The sequence below is a fragment of the Nannospalax galili genome, unplaced genomic scaffold (assembly GCF_000622305.1).
Source record: "Nannospalax galili isolate Female #2095 unplaced genomic scaffold, S.galili_v1.0 scaffold362, whole genome shotgun sequence".
NCBI lineage: Eukaryota > Metazoa > Chordata > Mammalia > Rodentia > Spalacidae > Nannospalax > Nannospalax galili.
In genome coordinates, this window is record NW_008348785.1 from 2,321,887 (window position 1) to 2,338,427 (window position 16,541).

The 16,541-nt window shown below is 49.9% G+C and overlaps 2 protein-coding genes across 3 annotated transcripts in view; both read left to right on the forward strand.

The window, feature by feature from the left end:
- The window catches only part of Eef1akmt2 (EEF1A lysine methyltransferase 2), an 87,070-nt gene extending 76,906 nt beyond the window's left edge, over positions 1-10,164 (forward strand). The window contains exon 7 of the transcript XR_003851544.1: positions 10,035-10,164. The gene's annotated coding sequence lies outside the window, so the exon portion shown is untranslated. The remainder of the gene's footprint in view (positions 1-10,034) is intronic.
- Positions 10,038-16,541, forward strand: part of Fam53b (family with sequence similarity 53 member B) — a 75,924-nt gene continuing 69,420 nt past the window's right edge. Inside the window, exons 1-2 of one of the 2 annotated variants that reach the window (XM_008846016.2) lie at positions 10,215-10,291; positions 14,394-14,549. Coding sequence is in view for 1 of the 2 variants with exons in the window: in XM_029569815.1 (XP_029425675.1) it covers positions 10,214-10,291 (78 nt within the window). In the remaining variant the exon portion in view is untranslated. Of the gene's footprint in view, positions 10,292-14,393; positions 14,550-16,541 lie in introns of both variants that reach the window. The other variant, XM_029569815.1, reaches the window with a different exon arrangement.

The window sequence follows — 16,541 nt, forward strand, 5'->3', positions numbered from 1 at the left end:
TGCGGGCAGATCTGAACACCAACATGGCCTCCTGCTCTAGTGTACCTCTGGGAAAAGTCACAGTGTGGCAGCCAGTGAGGACGCGGCCTTTGCCATTGCACAGTTTCCTGGGCCCTAAACACTGTAGATCAGCTGAGTGGGACCAGAAAGGTGGAACCGCATACACCCCTATATAGTAATTGCTCCAGGACAGGCGTGAGGTCCCCATGTGCCTGCGTGTAACAGATACGTAAACTGAGCTCAGAGAGCATATCAGCCTGGTTAGAGCCACAGATATGAGGCTGCACTTGGACTGGCACAGCTTGTCTGGCCCATCTCCCCACTTGGCAGGTGAGGAACCTTGGAGAAGGGAAGTGACTTGCCTGATCAGGCATTGCTGGCCAGTGGCACTGCTGTAACTAGAGCCCGAACTTCTAAGTCCCATTTCTGCCTACGCAGGCCACACAGCCTTTTGATTGAACTGCTGTTTTTGTGTTTTGTTTCTAATTTTTTAAACCACTCTTCTTTTTTTATTGGTTAAATTCAGTGTGCATGTAAATAGGTCTGACTGACGAGCAGGCCATGACTGTCTTAGGTTGAGTGGCTTACTGTTTCTGAAGCTTGCCCTCAGGACCCTTGCTGTCACTGTCCTGCCAGGAGGAGAAGGCGGTATGTAGTACTGAGCCCTCAGTAAATACTAGTTCCTCCCTTCTCCCCTAGCTCCTGTTCTCTGTTTCCTTCCTTTGGAGTTTTCGTCGCAGAGTCTAGTCTGCAGCAAGTTCCTCACTTGTAGTGGCTGGTGGGCTAAAATGACGGGGTCCATGGCAAGAGTTAGGGGAGCATGGTAGGAATGTGGTATTTCTCCTTGATAAATGCGCTCTTGACAAGTCATGCATGCAGTTGGCTTCAGTTTCAAGAACAACATGGGCTGTCTTGTTCCCATGTTCAGATTTGTTTTAGCCTTGGACCACAGCATTTCCGTGTCTCGGAATAATGTCATTCCCTCCCCTCCTCTTGAAATGTGTTTGCTTTAAAAGAACTGAAAATCCCTGGGACACTGGAGAGTGACTGTGGAAAGTCCTAGAAAACAGAGTCCCGGGCTGGTTTAGTAACTGAACTTACTGTTGTGTTTCATTCCTTTTCTTCCTCCATTAAGAGAGACCCACAGGAAGTCTGGGGCAAAGTCAGGCCTCTTCCTAGCCATGCAGTGTGACTGCCCGCCCTCCCCCAAATGTGAACCTCAAGTGGCCTTTGATTACCTGAAAGACTGGGCGAGGGGGTGCACATCATCCCAGTTATTGAAGAGCGCACCTCTAGGGATGTGCCACATTCTGGAGCAAGGACAGGGATGGAGGTGAGGTGGCCCTCTTGGTTGAAGAACGGCAGGTGCCTTATGCTGCAAGGAAACACCTTTCACTCTCGAGTGCCCAGCACCAACCATACGGTGACAAGAATTTTTCTTTTTTGTCCTTTTGAGACAGGGTCTCTCTGTAGCCCCAGCTGTCCTGGAACTCAATGTGTAGACCAGGCTGGCCTTGAACTCACAGAGATCCACCCACCTCTGCCTCCTGAGTGCTGGGATTAAAGGCATGTGCCACCAAGAATTCTTTAAAGACAATTTGTAAGCATTTAGCATCTGCTGTCTGTAAGGAGTTGTGCTGAGGGTTTCAGTAGCTAGCTCTAGAGGTATATTTGTGCCCCCATTGTACAGGACATTGCTTCCTCACCTTACACCCAAGGTCAACAGAACAAGGGCAACATTTTGTGTATTACAAAGGAAGAAAATGAGCTCAGCAGAGTTGCATGGCTCGTTCGGGGTCATACATCTCACCTTGGACTGAGCTGGGCAGTATAGCTTTCTGGACTCGAAGGCCAGTTTCTAACCCCAGCTTTGACACTGGATTTGCAGACAGACATTGATGAGATTCCTGCCGTGGGCAGGCTCAGTGCTGAGGTCAGAAAATCACTGAGGCAGGATCATACCTGGTCACACGCCTTAGAAATAAACTTTGAGAGAAGCGGGGGTCATACAGTGGGAGATAGAGGCCAGGAGGCAGAGGGCACCAGGAGGGTGGATGCACACACCCATTTTTTAAGATTTATTTTTGTTTCTGTGTGTGTCTGTGTGTCTGCCTGCCTGCCTGTCTGTGTGAATATCTGCCATATATGTATGGGTACCTGCAGAGGCCAAAAGAGGGTGTCAGATCCCCTGGAGCTGGAGTTACAGGTGGTTGTGAGCCTCCTGACATGGGTGCTGGGAACCAAACTCAGGTCTTCTGGGAGAGCAGGAAGCACTCTTAACCACTGCTGAGCCATGTTTCCAGCCCTTTGTTCTTGCTTATTTGGTTTTTTTTTTTCAACATAGGTTCTGGGAATTGAACTTAGGCCCTCATGCTTGCAAGGCAAGCACTTTACTGACTGAATTATCTCCCCAGCCCAGGGTCTAATAGTTAAGATAGCCTTTGGAGTTAAATAGATGTGAGTTGAGGCTTTGTGCCTGTGTCACAGCTGGGTGACCTTGGGCCTGGACCTGTTTCCTGTGCTGGAAATGGAATTACCATACCCCCCTTCTGTAGGGGGCATTGAGGGATACAGTAAGCATGCACCTGACATTGTTCCTATGGCTCACCTTTTATTCCTGCTAGGTTGAAAGGTAGACTCTGTGTCTATCTCTGCAAATGGTCAAAGAACCTGGAATGTCATTTTTAAAATGTGTGTTTGGGACTTGGAAAATGCCTCAGCCAGTAAAGTGCTTTCTGCACAAGCATGAGGACCAGGCCTCAGATCCCGGCACCACATTAAAAGCTAGGTGTGATGAGTGTGCACCTGTAATCCCAGCACTGGGAAGGTGGACAAGGGGATTCCTGGGGCTTGCTGGCTAGCCAGTCTAGCCAAATGGCAAGCTCCAGGTTCATTTAGACTCCCTATCTCAAGAAATAAGGTAGAGAGTAGAGGAAGATACCAGTATAGACCTCTGACCTCCACATGTGTGCATGGACACACATGAACATGTACTACATATGCTAAGAAAAGTGTCTTCTTTTGGGATGTGGTCTCTATTGCAGTGTTCCCTTAAACCATTTGATATTGAGCATGTCATTAATGTTAAAGTTACTGACTAAAGAGGTTTAAAAAATTATTTTGGATTTATTTATTTAAACTGGCCTTGAACTCACAGAGATCCGCCTGCCTCTGCCTCCCGAGTGCTGGGATTAAAAGCGTGCACCACCACACTGAGTGGATTTATTTTTATTTTATGTATATGAATGTTTTGCCTGCATTTTTATGTGTACCTGTGACATGCAGTGCGCACTGAGGCCAGAAGAGGGCATTCGATCCTTTGGAACTGAAGTTAAGGGTGGTTGTGAAGTACCATGTGGGTGCTGGGAACTGAACCTAGATTCTCTGCAAGAGTAGCCAGTGCTCTTAACTGCTGACCCATCTCTCCAGCCCTTCTAGAAAGGTTTTCAAACCCCCAGATGGATGAAAGAAATCTAGACTTTATAGTCAGCCTTGAGGTGCTACGATATGAACCCGAAAATTAGATTATTCCATAATTTTTTTGTTCATTTTGAGACAGGGTCTCCCTTTAGTGTGGCTGGCCTGGAACTCAGTATGTAGACCAGGCTGGCCCCCCACTGACTTTTACAATGGCTCTTTCAGGAGTACCAGGGATTCTGGGCTGAGTTGATCTGTTTACTGGGTGGACCTTTTTCTGGTTGAACTCCCAGCCGTTGCAGTGTCACCTTGTCTGGGAAGGTAGAGCTCTAGATGAATTTGCTAGGCAGCTCTTAACTCATCCTTCAAGCACCATCAGCAGGGAAGGTTGTCCTGCCGACCCGGTTCCCTTCCTTTGGCAGCTAGGGAGCTTGCAAGATTCAGTTGTGCTGCCCTTCCTGTGCTCGAGTCTCCACAGAATCTGATAGTAGACAGCAGGGCCTGTGGAGAAATGCTCTCCCCCAGTGTTCAGAAGTTTACTTCTAGATCTGTCTACTGATGGCTTTTGTTACGAAAGTTTAAAAGTGCGTAAGACCTTCACAAAGACTTTGTGGTCTTGCTGTTTCCTTTGCTTAATGGGAGAGGGAAATGGAGACTCCGAGAGCAGTGACTTTTGTAAGCCATCAGGACAATCACTGTCGGTGTTTAGATTTTGATCAGAGTACTGTTTTTAAGGCAGTGAAATATCACACACAGACTGAATAAAGTCATTAAAGGAAGCAAAAGTTTGATTGTCCTGACGATTTCCAGCGTGGTCAGTTTCTTTTGAAGAGATAGGCTTTCAAAGTAGGCGAGAGAAGCCTGCTTTCAATAAATGCCCACAGTCTTCTTGACACACACAGAATCGTGCAATTTGCAGAACTTCCGTGTCTGTCTGTTAATTCATTTAGCATGCACTCCTGGAGGATGCTCTGAGTTTGCTCTTATTCTCAGAAGCAGAGTGCCTCAGCCTGAGGTGCCATCACACAGCTGTGTGCATGAGTGCAGAGGCACGGCCCTCACTGAAGTTTGCAGAACAAAAGCAAGACCGTTTCATGTTAGAAAGAACTTGTGTGAAATGCCAAAGCTGACCGTGCTTTGTGTGATCAGCCCAAGCTGGGTGTGGCAGTACACACTGCTGTCCTCATGCATGGCTCAGGTAGGAAAGATCGCCATTACTTCACATCACTTCAGGGGGGGTGGGGAAGAGGAGCAGGCCTTGCTCTGTTAGCTATGATATTGGTGGGCAATGATTTGACTTATTTTCTTAGAGCTTCAGTTTTCTTTCTGGAAAATGGGAATACTTATCTGGTGTGTGTGCTTTTGGTTTGGGGTTCTTTTTGTTTGTTTGACATGTTCTTTTTTCTCTATCATCTTTTTTTATTGTTTGAGAATTTCGCACATGCATACAGTGTGTTTTGATCAGGTCCACTCCCAAATGGGAATACTCTTAAGAGCAATGTCTATTCATAGGAACATAAGAGGATTAAGTGAGTGACCTGCTTGGGGTTGATGCTTGGGGAGGGGGTGAGTTGGGGACTGCAGTACCATGGTTTTGGCCGTGGACCTCTCAACTTGAGGTTACAGCACTGGGGAGCTTGGGTGGTTCATTTTCTGTTTTGTAATTTTGACACAGTCTCAGTGTAGTCCAGGCTAGCCTCAAGCTCCTCCTTGTCTGTCTCAAGGGCTGGGATTATTGGCATGCCCTACCACGCCCAGTTTATAGATGGTTCTTATGCAGATGTGCCACTGGGGGTGGGCAGGAGCTCCTGCCACTTTTTTGACACCCAAGGATGTGAGATTACAGAGCAGTGGAAAGCCTGATTGAGCTTTTGCTTCTTTGGTGGAAATCCTGGTGAAGGTGAATTTCCTGAGTGGGTCTCATGGAGCAGGAGCCAGAAGGCACTACATCCCCATGTTCAGATTGGAGTGCCAGCTAGGGAAGTTGCTGGGCAGCCCAGAGGTGTGCAGAGGCAGGACAGGAGTCTGTTTACACTGCCCAGTGTGGGGACTGGTCCACCAGGGGTCAAATGCCAGCAGACAGGTGGGTGTAGGATGTGGGGACTGGGCAATAATAAATTTTTTTTTTTGGTTTTTTGGTCTTTTTGAGACAGAGTCTCCCTGTAGCCCCAGCTGTCCTGGAACTCACTATGTAGACCACGCTGGCCTTGAACTCACAGATACACCTGCCTCTGCCTCCCGAGTGCTGGGATTAAAGGTGTGTGCCACCATACCCGGCCCCATGTAATAAATTTTTAAAAATTAGCTAAAATGTGGTTATTTCACATTCATGCAATTATAAGAAGTTAGTACAGGAGAGGGGATCAAAATATGATCAGGGTGGATTGTATGAGATGCAAATAGATTCAATAAAAATATATTGAAAAAAGCCAGGCATGGTGGCGCATGCCTGTGGTCCCAGCACTTAGGAGGCAGAGGCAGGCGGATCTCTGTGAGGTCAAGGCCAGCTTGGTCTACATAGTGAGTTCCAGGACAGCTGGGGCTACAAGGAGGCCCTGCTTCAAAAAGACCAAATATATATATATTTAAAAAAAAGAAATGAGTACAGAGAAGTGTGGGGTGCTCTTTACTCTGTTTCCCACAATAGTAACATTTTGCAAGATTGTAGTCCAACATCAGAAACAGGAAATAGACTTGCAAAGAGTAGAAGTCAGGACATCTCTGTCTTCTAGAGGCTACCTAGTGTTGCTTTTTCTGACCTTATTGCCATCCCAAAATCCTGATAATTGCTATTCTCCAGTACTATGATTTTGTCATTTCAAGGATTTGATATAAACACTATCATGCAGTTTATTTTGGGGGTTGGCTGTCAGGAACAAAGTATTTGTGTAGGTTTTTGGGTGAAAGTGTTTTGGGTTTTCTGGGATAAATGTAAAGGAATGTGGTTGTGAGGCCATATGGTTGTTGCCTGAGTGGGTGACTGTAGGGTGCATTTGGGATAGATAGGTGCAGTAGGAACTTGCAAGTCTGGGGGCTGGTCCACCAGGAATAAAACCACAGCTTTCAACCTAGAGTCTAGCGAACTGCTTCATGAGGCTGTAAAATGGGGACAGCTGAACCCACCTTGCAGCTAACGTGTGTGAAGTAGCTTGCATTGTATGGTAGGCACTTGAATAAGATGGGGTCTTATGTAACTGAGGCTGGCTTTGAACTCTCAGCCCTCCTGCCTCCACTTCCCAAGTGCTGGGTTAAAGGTGTGGGTCACCACTCCTGGATTGTTCAGTCTAACCATTCTTCTGTTACTATGATGAAATAATTGAGGCTGAATGACTTTATTAAGAGAGAAGCTTTATTAAGGAAATGATGGGAGAATCCATTGAGGTGTAGAAGATGATAACGGGTGGTGTCACATTATGTGTAAGAGGGAATGATCACATGGCGAGACTGGAGTGGCTGAGTGTGGCCAGATGTGCTTTTATAACAGTTCTCTTAAGAAAACCAGCTCAATCCCATGAGACCTACTTAATCTCTACTAGAGGGCAGTGCCCCTCCAGTGATCTCTCACTGTGTGCCGCCCCCCCCCCCAACATAACCACACTGGGAGCATGTGAACCTTCAGAGACAAACCACACACAGCAGTGCTTAGTAGATAGAAGCTGTTCTTCATGTGGGTTCTGAGAAAACCTTCCTGGCAAAGCAGGTCCTGTGCTTTGGAGGTTGCCTCTGGGACGACTTTGTCCGTCTTCTGTCTTGTCACCCCACCCCTGTGAAGTCACCCAGTTACTGCCCCTTCCAAGGCTATACCATCATCTCTGTGACAAGGTCCTCTCTAGGTCTCTGAATGGGTGCTAGCATTCCTTGATGAGGTTGGCCAGGCCTGTGCCATGGGTCAAAGGAATCCCAAGGAACTCCACATTGCACCAGGCCTCACTGGTCTGGATTAACCTCAATAAGTCTGAGACTGTGTCAGAACTATTGCAGAAGTTGCTGTGATTTAGCTTAACTCCAGAAGTGTGTACCAGGCCCTTACTCTGTGCAAGGTACTGTGCTAGATGATGTAAAGGGCTGAAAAACTTCTGGCTGATCCAAGAAGCCCTTAGGAAGCACCATGCTGCCGGATAAGGTCTCCATTCTGCATGGCTTTCAGACCTGGGGTCTTTTGTCTCCTTGTCCTTTTGCCCTCCACATAGCCTGTGCACTGGCTGCCAGTGTGTATACTGACTGCTTCATTAAGACCCTTTTAAAGGCCACATCGTATTCCCTTACACAACCACACTGTAATTAACCAGTCCCTTCTGGATAGGCAGCTAGGTTGTTCTGCTCTCTTGGCCCCTGTGCAGGGGTTTAGGCCTCATGTCCAGTGCCCCTTCCCTCTGCCCTCAGCATGTGTAGTACCAACGTCTTTTCCAGAGCCATGAGGCCAGAGATGCTATGGTACTCCTTCCTTCTCCAGAGCCATGGTTACTGCCTGACCATTCACCCAGGCACTTACAATGCTGTGGGGTGTACCACCCCTGGTGTTGCCTCTGTCAACTCTAGGGGCTATATAGTAGGGGTGGAGCTGGGGAGAGGGGGCACTCACTGCTGCCTTAGTCTAGTTTTCTGCTTTGTGCAGAACTGTGCCTGGATGGGCTGACATGTTTCCATGGCAGTAGGTTTCCATAACATCGCTCTTACTGACCTACTGTTTCACCAGAGGGACAGGCTGTAATATAGCCAGCCAAGCCCCATCGATGGCATTTAAAGGGATTCGAGAGGATGACTGCCTGGATGTCCATTGCTAGAAAAAGAATCAGGACTCTTAGGCTCCCCCATGGAGCTAACAGTAGTAACTGCTGTCTGCTACGTCTCAGCTGAACCAGGCCCCAGAGAGCTTGAGGTCTGCATCCCAGTAACCTCCAGGGACAGGCAGTGCTATTTCTATTTCACAGAGAGGAAAAGTAAGCCTCAGAGAGAAACCAGTGTATTTGAGGAGCTGGGACTCCAACCCAGATGTGCTTGACTTGGGATCTGAGCTTGTAACCACTGAACCTACGGGTCTCCTCAGAGAAGGAAGTGGGGAGATCACCTTCCAGGCCTCATGCCAGTGGCTGGCTGCCTAGAACTGAACTGGGGCTCACACCCAGAAAGATGATGGCTGCCATCAGGCCTCCCCCACTGAGGCTGCACAAAGGGCCCCTTTGAAGGGCGAGTCCAGGGGCACCCCCTCCTGGCTGGCTCCTGAGCCAAGTGTGCAGGGGGCCAGCGGGCATTTTTGGCTCTGCTGTTCAGCCAGAACACTGCGGAATGGTCTGAAATTCTTTCCTTAAACAGATCACACTTGGTTAGGACATGTGGCTTATAGATTGATGTGGTATTGAAACTTGTGTCAAGTTTCCCAGCACCACCTGGGACTCCTCAACCCTCCTGGGCCTCCTTTCCTGAGCAGTCAAGCTTTACAAATGTATTGATCCCCACGCCCCCCCACCCCTCCCCTGATTTTGCACTTTGGGTGAACCTTGTTTTCGAAGAACAGTGGAAGGTAATTCTCCTGTGCTTGCCAGCTGGCCTGTAATTGAGCAATTTCAATAACACCCACTATAAAGTCTAATAGAAGTAAACAGGAAAATATGATTTACAATCTGGATGGCAAGTTGGTACCAGAGTACAATTAATTTTCACAGAGCAGCAGATTCTAAAACATTTTCCTGTGCTGAGTAGTTTGCTTTTAATTACAGATTAGGAACTGCCTTTCTATTTATTAATTGTTATCACCAACATTATTTTTTAGCTTTTGATGATGATCTTCAAATCCCTTGTATCTGTGTAACTTTCTTTGAAGGTTTAACCATAGAAGATGGGATGGGAGAGTGGGAAAATAGAATCAGAGAGATCACTTGTAAGGAATGGGTTTTCAGACCTGCACCAAAACCTTTATTCTTTTTGCCTTTGCTTGATGAGACCTGACTTTGGACTGGGTAGAGACATTGATGGCAATGTCAAGGTGGTTCAGTCACTAGTAGGTCATTTAGTTTGGTTCATGCTAGGGAAGGAGACAAAGCCACAAAGGCTTCCAGTGTTGTAAATATGTTAAAACAGAGCACTGCTGGGGATGGTCATGTATCTCTAAATGGGCCCTCCTGACTCGGCCACTCTTGTTCCTAAGTGGGTGCAGGTGAGCTGGTCCCTCCTCCAAGTTCCTACCTACTTTGGTTATGGACATGGGGTGAGGTGTATTTGATCCTTAGCCAGTCTTAACTTGTCCTGGTGTGTGCTCAATGTGCTTGTAAAGCCAGCTCCGTCAGTGGTAAGATGTCACACACCCTGTGCACACACCAGTAACTACATATTGCTAGCACCGCAGACCCTGTGGTCTTGAAGATGTCACATGGTCGGACCCAAATTTGTTGTTCTGTCTAGTGGAGCGTTGGCTATGGGATGTCCCAAGGATAGTTGGGGTATGTGTGTCATTTGAGAAAGTGATCCTGGGCCTTGATGATCTCCCAGAATGCACTTCCTTTAGTAAGGAGGTGGTTCCATCCACACTGCGTCCCTGGTACTGTTGGGGCTGGGTTATACTCCTAGTGTCTCAGGTTTCCCTAGTCCTGAATCCCTTTGCCTGTCTTTTGTCTTTTCAGGTTGTTGACCATACTTGGCCATTTCCCAAGGGCCTCAGCCCAAGACTGAGACTGATGGGGAGCGGTTTCTGCTGACATCATTCCCCAGGGTGCCTAGGCATCACTGCTAGCCAAGTTAGCCCACCCGAAGATGGCCTGTGCCCACCCTGGGATGCAGCCCAGTGCCTGAGGTCCTTACCATGGTGATGACCCTGAGAAGAAGCCTCGCCACCCAGGGATCTGACTCCGTAGCACGCAGGACCTTCAGCCCTGAACTGGTGAGGGCCTCAGGACTGCCATTCTTTGGCTCTCTTTAAGGCCTGGTGTGCTGGGTGGGTTTCGTGGTGTGGCTGTGGACAGGGTATCCGGGTTTAGCAATTTGGGAGCAGGGCTCTGGAGGTTCTAGACTGGGACCAGATGGCAGAGGTGGCCAGAGCGTGACTACATACTCAGAAGAGGAAAGCAATGGGTCCAGGTTAGAGCTGCTTTGTTGAGAGGAGGGAGATCATGCCAAGGCTGGCTCAGCTGAGGCCAGCAATCCTTTCATCTTCACCTGAAGGGGAGGTGGCTTCCAGGAAGAAGGGCGGTACCAGAGTGGGGACCGAGATAAGGCTGTGAGAGCTACCATCTGAGGAAGGTCAAGAGTGAGAGAGGAGAAGGCACAGCTTGGCAGCAAGGTGGTGTCAGGCTGTGGTGACAGCCACTGCTAACTGCCCTCTGACCAAGTGGTGGTGGGCTTGAGCAGGGAGGCAGGAAATGGGCCTTCAACCACTGGCAGAGCAAAGTCCTGACCCCCACGCCCTCTAAGCCTAGTCCTCAGAGGCGAGGGCTCCCTGTAGAAGGAGCATAAACACTCCCTCCAGGAGTCTCCAGATCTAAGACCTTAGAACTCTGCAGCTTCCTTGGTCAGCAGAGGCTGCCCACCACTCAGTTCCCACCTGACACCTTCCACAGCCCCTTGGGAGAACCCCACCGTCTACCCATTGATGGGCTCCCTTTCTTTGTCTCATGCCAGTGAGCACCACACTGAGACAGCTGAACCCCTGCCCTGGTAACCTTGGGGAAACCACCAGGACCTATACATGTTCCATGGGCCTTCACAGGATGCCTGCCTTGTGGACTGGGCATAGGCCAAAGGAGTTCAGGTACCATCAGGATCTGGAGCCGACCTTGGCCCTGCTTGTCTTGAGCAGTCCCCAGTCCAGTGGGAAGCTCTGCTGGACAGAGGGCATGTAGCAACCCTTTAGGCCCTGTTACCATTCACAGCTGACACCCTGATGGGGTTCAGGAGTACCAAAGAAGCTGGCTGAGCCAGCATGTCAGGGAGAGCCTCACAGAGCTGGAGTGCTGTGTATGGCCTTGAAGGCTAAATAGAAGTGGCCCAGTCTTTTCCAGACATGGAGCTGAGAATTGAGACCTGGAGCAGTTCAGTGACTGCCTCACTGCTCTGGCTACCTCTTCATCGCACCTCCACCCGTCAGCCCCATTGCTTGACCTACATGAAGGCATCCTCACTCCGGCTGGTGTTGGGACACTTGTCTCTGAGGCTGCTCCCTGTGCCCTAGCACTACGATGTGTCTGGGTGATAGGAACCTGGGTCATTGGAGCAGGAGTAGAGCCATTCAGACCTTCTCACCATCACTGCTCCCTTCCAGTTTGCATTTAATGTGTAACTGCAGTTTGGTCACTTCTGACCCCCACTACCACCCTCATGCCAGCTACTCCCGTCTCACCTGCTGGCCTTGCTCATCTAGATCCTGTGGTGACTGGGCCTCTGCCCTGGCTCTTAAAACCTGTTCTCCACCCAGCAGCTGTGGAGAATACTAGGCAAATCTGTCGATCTTCTGCTCAGAACCATCCACTGACTTCCTGCCCCATGCCCAGCAAAGGGCCCACATATCACTGCATGTATGAGGCCCATGTACTCTTGTCTGCCATGACCACTGTGGCATCTGCCACTCACTCCACCCAACCCACACCAGTTCTCTCGCACATAATATGCCAATTGCGAGTGAGCCTCTGGACCTTTGGACTTCTTCCACGGTCTAGAACATCCCCTTAACAGGTCTCTCCTTTTTGTGATCATTCAGCCTAAAATTCAGTCCCTCCATCCCACACTGATTTTTGTTCCCTTTCCTCACTTAATTTCCCTCTGGCTCTTACCACTCTCTAACAATTTACCTGTGGGTCTTGTTTATTGAGTGACTCCCCATTAGGATGGAAGCTTCATGAAACTCAGGTCTTTCTCTGTGGCCAGAAACATGGTGTCTGGAACCAGAGGCCATGCCTAGTAGGTATGCAGTAGGATTTGTAGAGTGGATGAGTGCATGGATTCCTGTTACCAGGGCTTCTGGGCCTGTTGCTTTAGTCCCTCTTTGACTACAGTTCGTAGCTGAGGGTGTCACAGACACATGCTTCTCCTGTCTTTTCTGTTGGTAGTAACTGGATTTTTTGGTGGGGGATGAAGAACATGCCTAGAGTGGCTCTGATTAGGAGGCGTGGCCTCAGAGTGAGGGTCTGCTAGAGTTCCCCAGGGTTGAGCCCTTCGGGGTCCAGCTGTGTTGTTGCCTTCCACTGCTCTCTTCTTGTCCAGTGTCAGGGACTGACTGAGGCTTGGCCACAGAGCTGGTTCTCAGGGGAGTGACTTGTTTGGAGATGGGCCTGAGCCCCAGCCTGAAGGAGGGTGCCCTTCGATCCTTGCTAGGGAAGGAGCCTCATCCTCTCGGAACAGAAGGGAGGCAGGGCATGCTCATCCCATGAAGTGGGATTCTGCTGCCTGTTCTGGCTGGTCCACACCTTCCTCAGCCTCTTCCCCAAAGACCAGCCTTCCTGCTACTCCTTTTTTTTTTTTTTTTTTTTTTTTTTTTTTTCTGTCTTTTTGAGAGGGTCTCTCTGTAGCTCCAGCTGGCCTGGAACTCACTATGTAGACCAGGCTAGCCTTGAACTCACAGAGATCTGCCTGCCTCTGCCTCCTGAGTGCTGGGACTAAAGGCATGCACCACCACACCCGGCTCCTGCTGCTCTTTTTTTGCTGTTGGCCTATCTAGACCCAGACCCACCTGGTACCATTCATTGGGCACATCTGTCTCCTTCCTTCGGCTCTAGATGGCAGGTCAGTGGTGGACTGGACATTTTGGAGAAGACCCTTCTTGCCTGTGAGTTTGTTGACATGTGGTATGCTAACTGTCGGCCATATTCTGGGCCTGGCCTACTATAAGAGGAAGCACCTTGTGGGCTGCAGAGGGTATGAGGGGTGCTGTGGAAGGTGCTCAGTCTGGGGCAGAGGTGCAGCCGTCTCTGTCCCTTAGACAGGAACTGTGTCTCAGTGAACTCAGGATGTAGTTATGGTCTTTCCTGTGCCATCTGCACTGGCCCAGCCCTGGCCTCTGAGGGTTATGGTCCCCTTGGGAGATTAGTTCTGTATATAAGTGAAGAAAGGTCCAAATGGTGTCAGTATAGTGATGACCTCCTGAGACAGAGCGTAAGGTCACCTGCTGTCACGCTCACTGTGAACAGCGGCAGAGGAACAGAGGAAGTTGCTGGGGTTTTTGCTTCACATCCGAAACTGGTAACATCATCCTCACACAAATACCATTGGGTTAACAACAGGAAAGGTGGAAAATAATTTTTCTTTTGTTTTCTAATCAGACCAAGAAGATAACAGAAGTGGAGGCTTAAGATTTAAAAAGGAAACAGGATTCTAGGGGGGCTGGGAGCCTTTGGGATTTCAGGAGCAGGCCACTGTGTACAGCTGCTTGGCCCCTGGGCTCTTCCTAATCACAGGAGAGCAGGTCTAGGACCCCTTAGATGGAAAGTACCCTGGACCCTGGGGCCCCGGAGAGCCGCTAGATACTGCCCTGAGGCCCTGTGGGGAATGAGACCTGTGGCCGTCCTTCCCTCCTAGCCATCCCAGAATAGCTCCTCCCCCCCCCCCCCCCAGCACTTGGGAGGTGGAGGCTGGAGGATCAGGGTTCGAAGATTAGCCTGGCCTATGTGAAACTCAAAACAAAAACCCTAATGCTGGTAATAGAATGTGACTGTCCCTATTCCCAAGAAAAATGCAGGAAAAAGGGAAAAAGAACTGACAAGTGTGCGGCATATGCCCTTTCTGGGCACAGGAGCCTGCCTGTCTATGAGTGATGGCTAAGGGTATAAGGCATGCCCACAGCCCTGGCTTAGCTTGTACACTAGGCAGCTGTGCCTGCCTGGTCCCCTTTCCCTATTTGCCTGGTTGCTTTCTTCAGCCTAGTGGGCTTTTCCTTCTTGTGTTCTAACATTAGCCACTGTCACTGGACGGCAGCCCAGACATTTGACCCTGGAGCACTAAGCTCCCCCAGCTCCTTCCCATTCGCCCACGCACAGGCCTGTTCTTGTTTCTAGAGTGACCACCTCCTTTGGCCGGGCCAGCCTCTCTCCCAGCATGTCTTCCAGCCTACTCTAAATCCCGGAGACCAGAACGGGCTGGCAAGTGACTCTTTTGGGCAGAGGACAGTGTGTGGCCAGACTACTTGGTTGTCTTCAAACCACCCACAGTAGGTAGGTAGAAGCACTTTTGCACTTGTCGTGTTAGGATGTCAGAGCTGAGGTCTGGAGTTAGTGGCCACATTAGGTCTTGTGCCTACCCATCTAGGCACAGGAACTCTTCATATTTCTTGCCAGGCCACCTTGGAACTTTGGCCTCAGCAGCTCTGGGTCTCTGGCAGGCCACAGGCTGGCTGCCCCAGGGGCCTCTAAACCCAGGGACCCTTTCAGCCATGGGACGGGCTGCCTTGGTTTCTTTGAGAGCCTCTCTCCATGGCACTGTCCCCTTCTCAGCATCTCTGTCTTCTTGGGCCTGGGTTCCCTTATGTTGTGCTGTTGTGTTCTTACTGAGTTCTGTTTTGGAGGCAGGTGTGGTATCCCGATTGTTCTTGCAGAGCATGGTGTGAGCACCTCCCTGCCGTACTGTGGCTCCCTGTACTTTGTGTTAGGAAAAGGAAAAAGTGGTTCATTTGTTTTAGTCAGAAACTGATTAAAGAAAGTGGAAAGTCCTGGTTAGGGCTTGGTGTTTTCTGCAGGGCTAGCTCCTCCTGTAGAGCCTTAATTGGTCTGTCTGTCTTTTTTTTTTTTTTTTTTTTTAGAAAGGGTCTCCCTGTAGCCCCAGCTGTCCTGGAACCTCACTATGTAGACCAGGCTGGCCTTGAACTCACAGAGATCCGCCAGCCTCTGCCTGCCTCCCGAGTGCTGGGATTAAAGGCATGCGCCACCACGCCCGGCCCAGGACCTCTTTCTTTAGACAGGCAGATGGCTCTGGAGCCCCGGTTTGATTTCCAACTTTTTGTCTTTCCTACCAGATCTGATTCTGAAGACCTCTTTTGTGACATGTGTAGTCTTATTGAGACTGAGCCCTGGTGGGCTTGGGCACAGAGAGGGAGGTGTGCACAGAGGAAGTGTGCTCTCAGCTTCCTTCCCTACAGGCCTCAGGCCTGAACTGGGCTCACTCCTTTGCAGATTCCGGAAGTCTTGGGAGGCTTCACTGCCAGAGTCCCTTTGGGGCTGCTGAACCTTGGCTTAATGGTTTGCTCGACCTTCCTCCCGCTCTGGGTAGAGAGGGTTTGAGTGTTAGAAGCCTGGCTATAGGAATGGCATGGGCCAGTGGGAGTTGTGTTCTTGGTAGACTGGAGATAGAAAGGCTTATGTCTGCCTGGAGCCAGTGCAAACTCCTGCTTTGCCTGTGTGAAGTCTTCAGGCAAGCCAGTCAGTGGTCAGGGTTTGCTGGGTCCTGTGTTCTAGGGTGTTGTTGATGATGAGATGTCCTGGTACTGGCCTTACCTCACTGATAGAGCTCAAAGAGCAAGAAAGGGCCCTAAGTCCCAACTTAAGTTCCAGCACGAAGCTGGTCGGAGTTCCTCATGTAAATGACAGAGACTACCTCCAACCAGTTCACAGAGAATGAACACTATTGGAGCAAAGGTGGAAAACTCACAGGCTGTAGGAGAGTAGGTGGGTCAGGCCTAGAAAGGGCAGGACAAGGGTGGGATGTGGATTTGGAGGTAGTTGGGGGTTTCGGCTCTGTACCCCCAACTCAGTGGAACAAACAAACCTTGAGTAGTCTCCTACTTGCGAGGTGGAGGTGGCCGTGCTCTGCTTCCTGCCTCTATGTGTGAGCCCCAAGCCCTCGGTTGTGACACTGTGTGCCAGCAGAACGTGCTGTGCAGCCTTCCTGTTCGCTTCACTGCCTGTGGTCCCTGTCTTGGTGGCCTTCAGTGGACTCCTGGCCCCCAGCTGGCCCTGGGTGTAGGTGCTCCGGGTGGGGCTAAGCAGGAACCGTCCCAGTGGTGCTGTCCTTGAGCCTGGATACTCTCTGAGCAGCACCAGGAGTTTGTTTCTCGTGATAAGCAAAGCCCCTAGCAGAGGACAGTCCCGGGTCTTTCTCTAAACTATCCTTTTAGAGCAATGATGAGATGCTTGGCTTCCACAGGCTTCTGCACTTGGTTGCAGGGTGGTGCAGCTCTGGTGACAGGCTCTTCAGTGTTTGTCACTGAGACT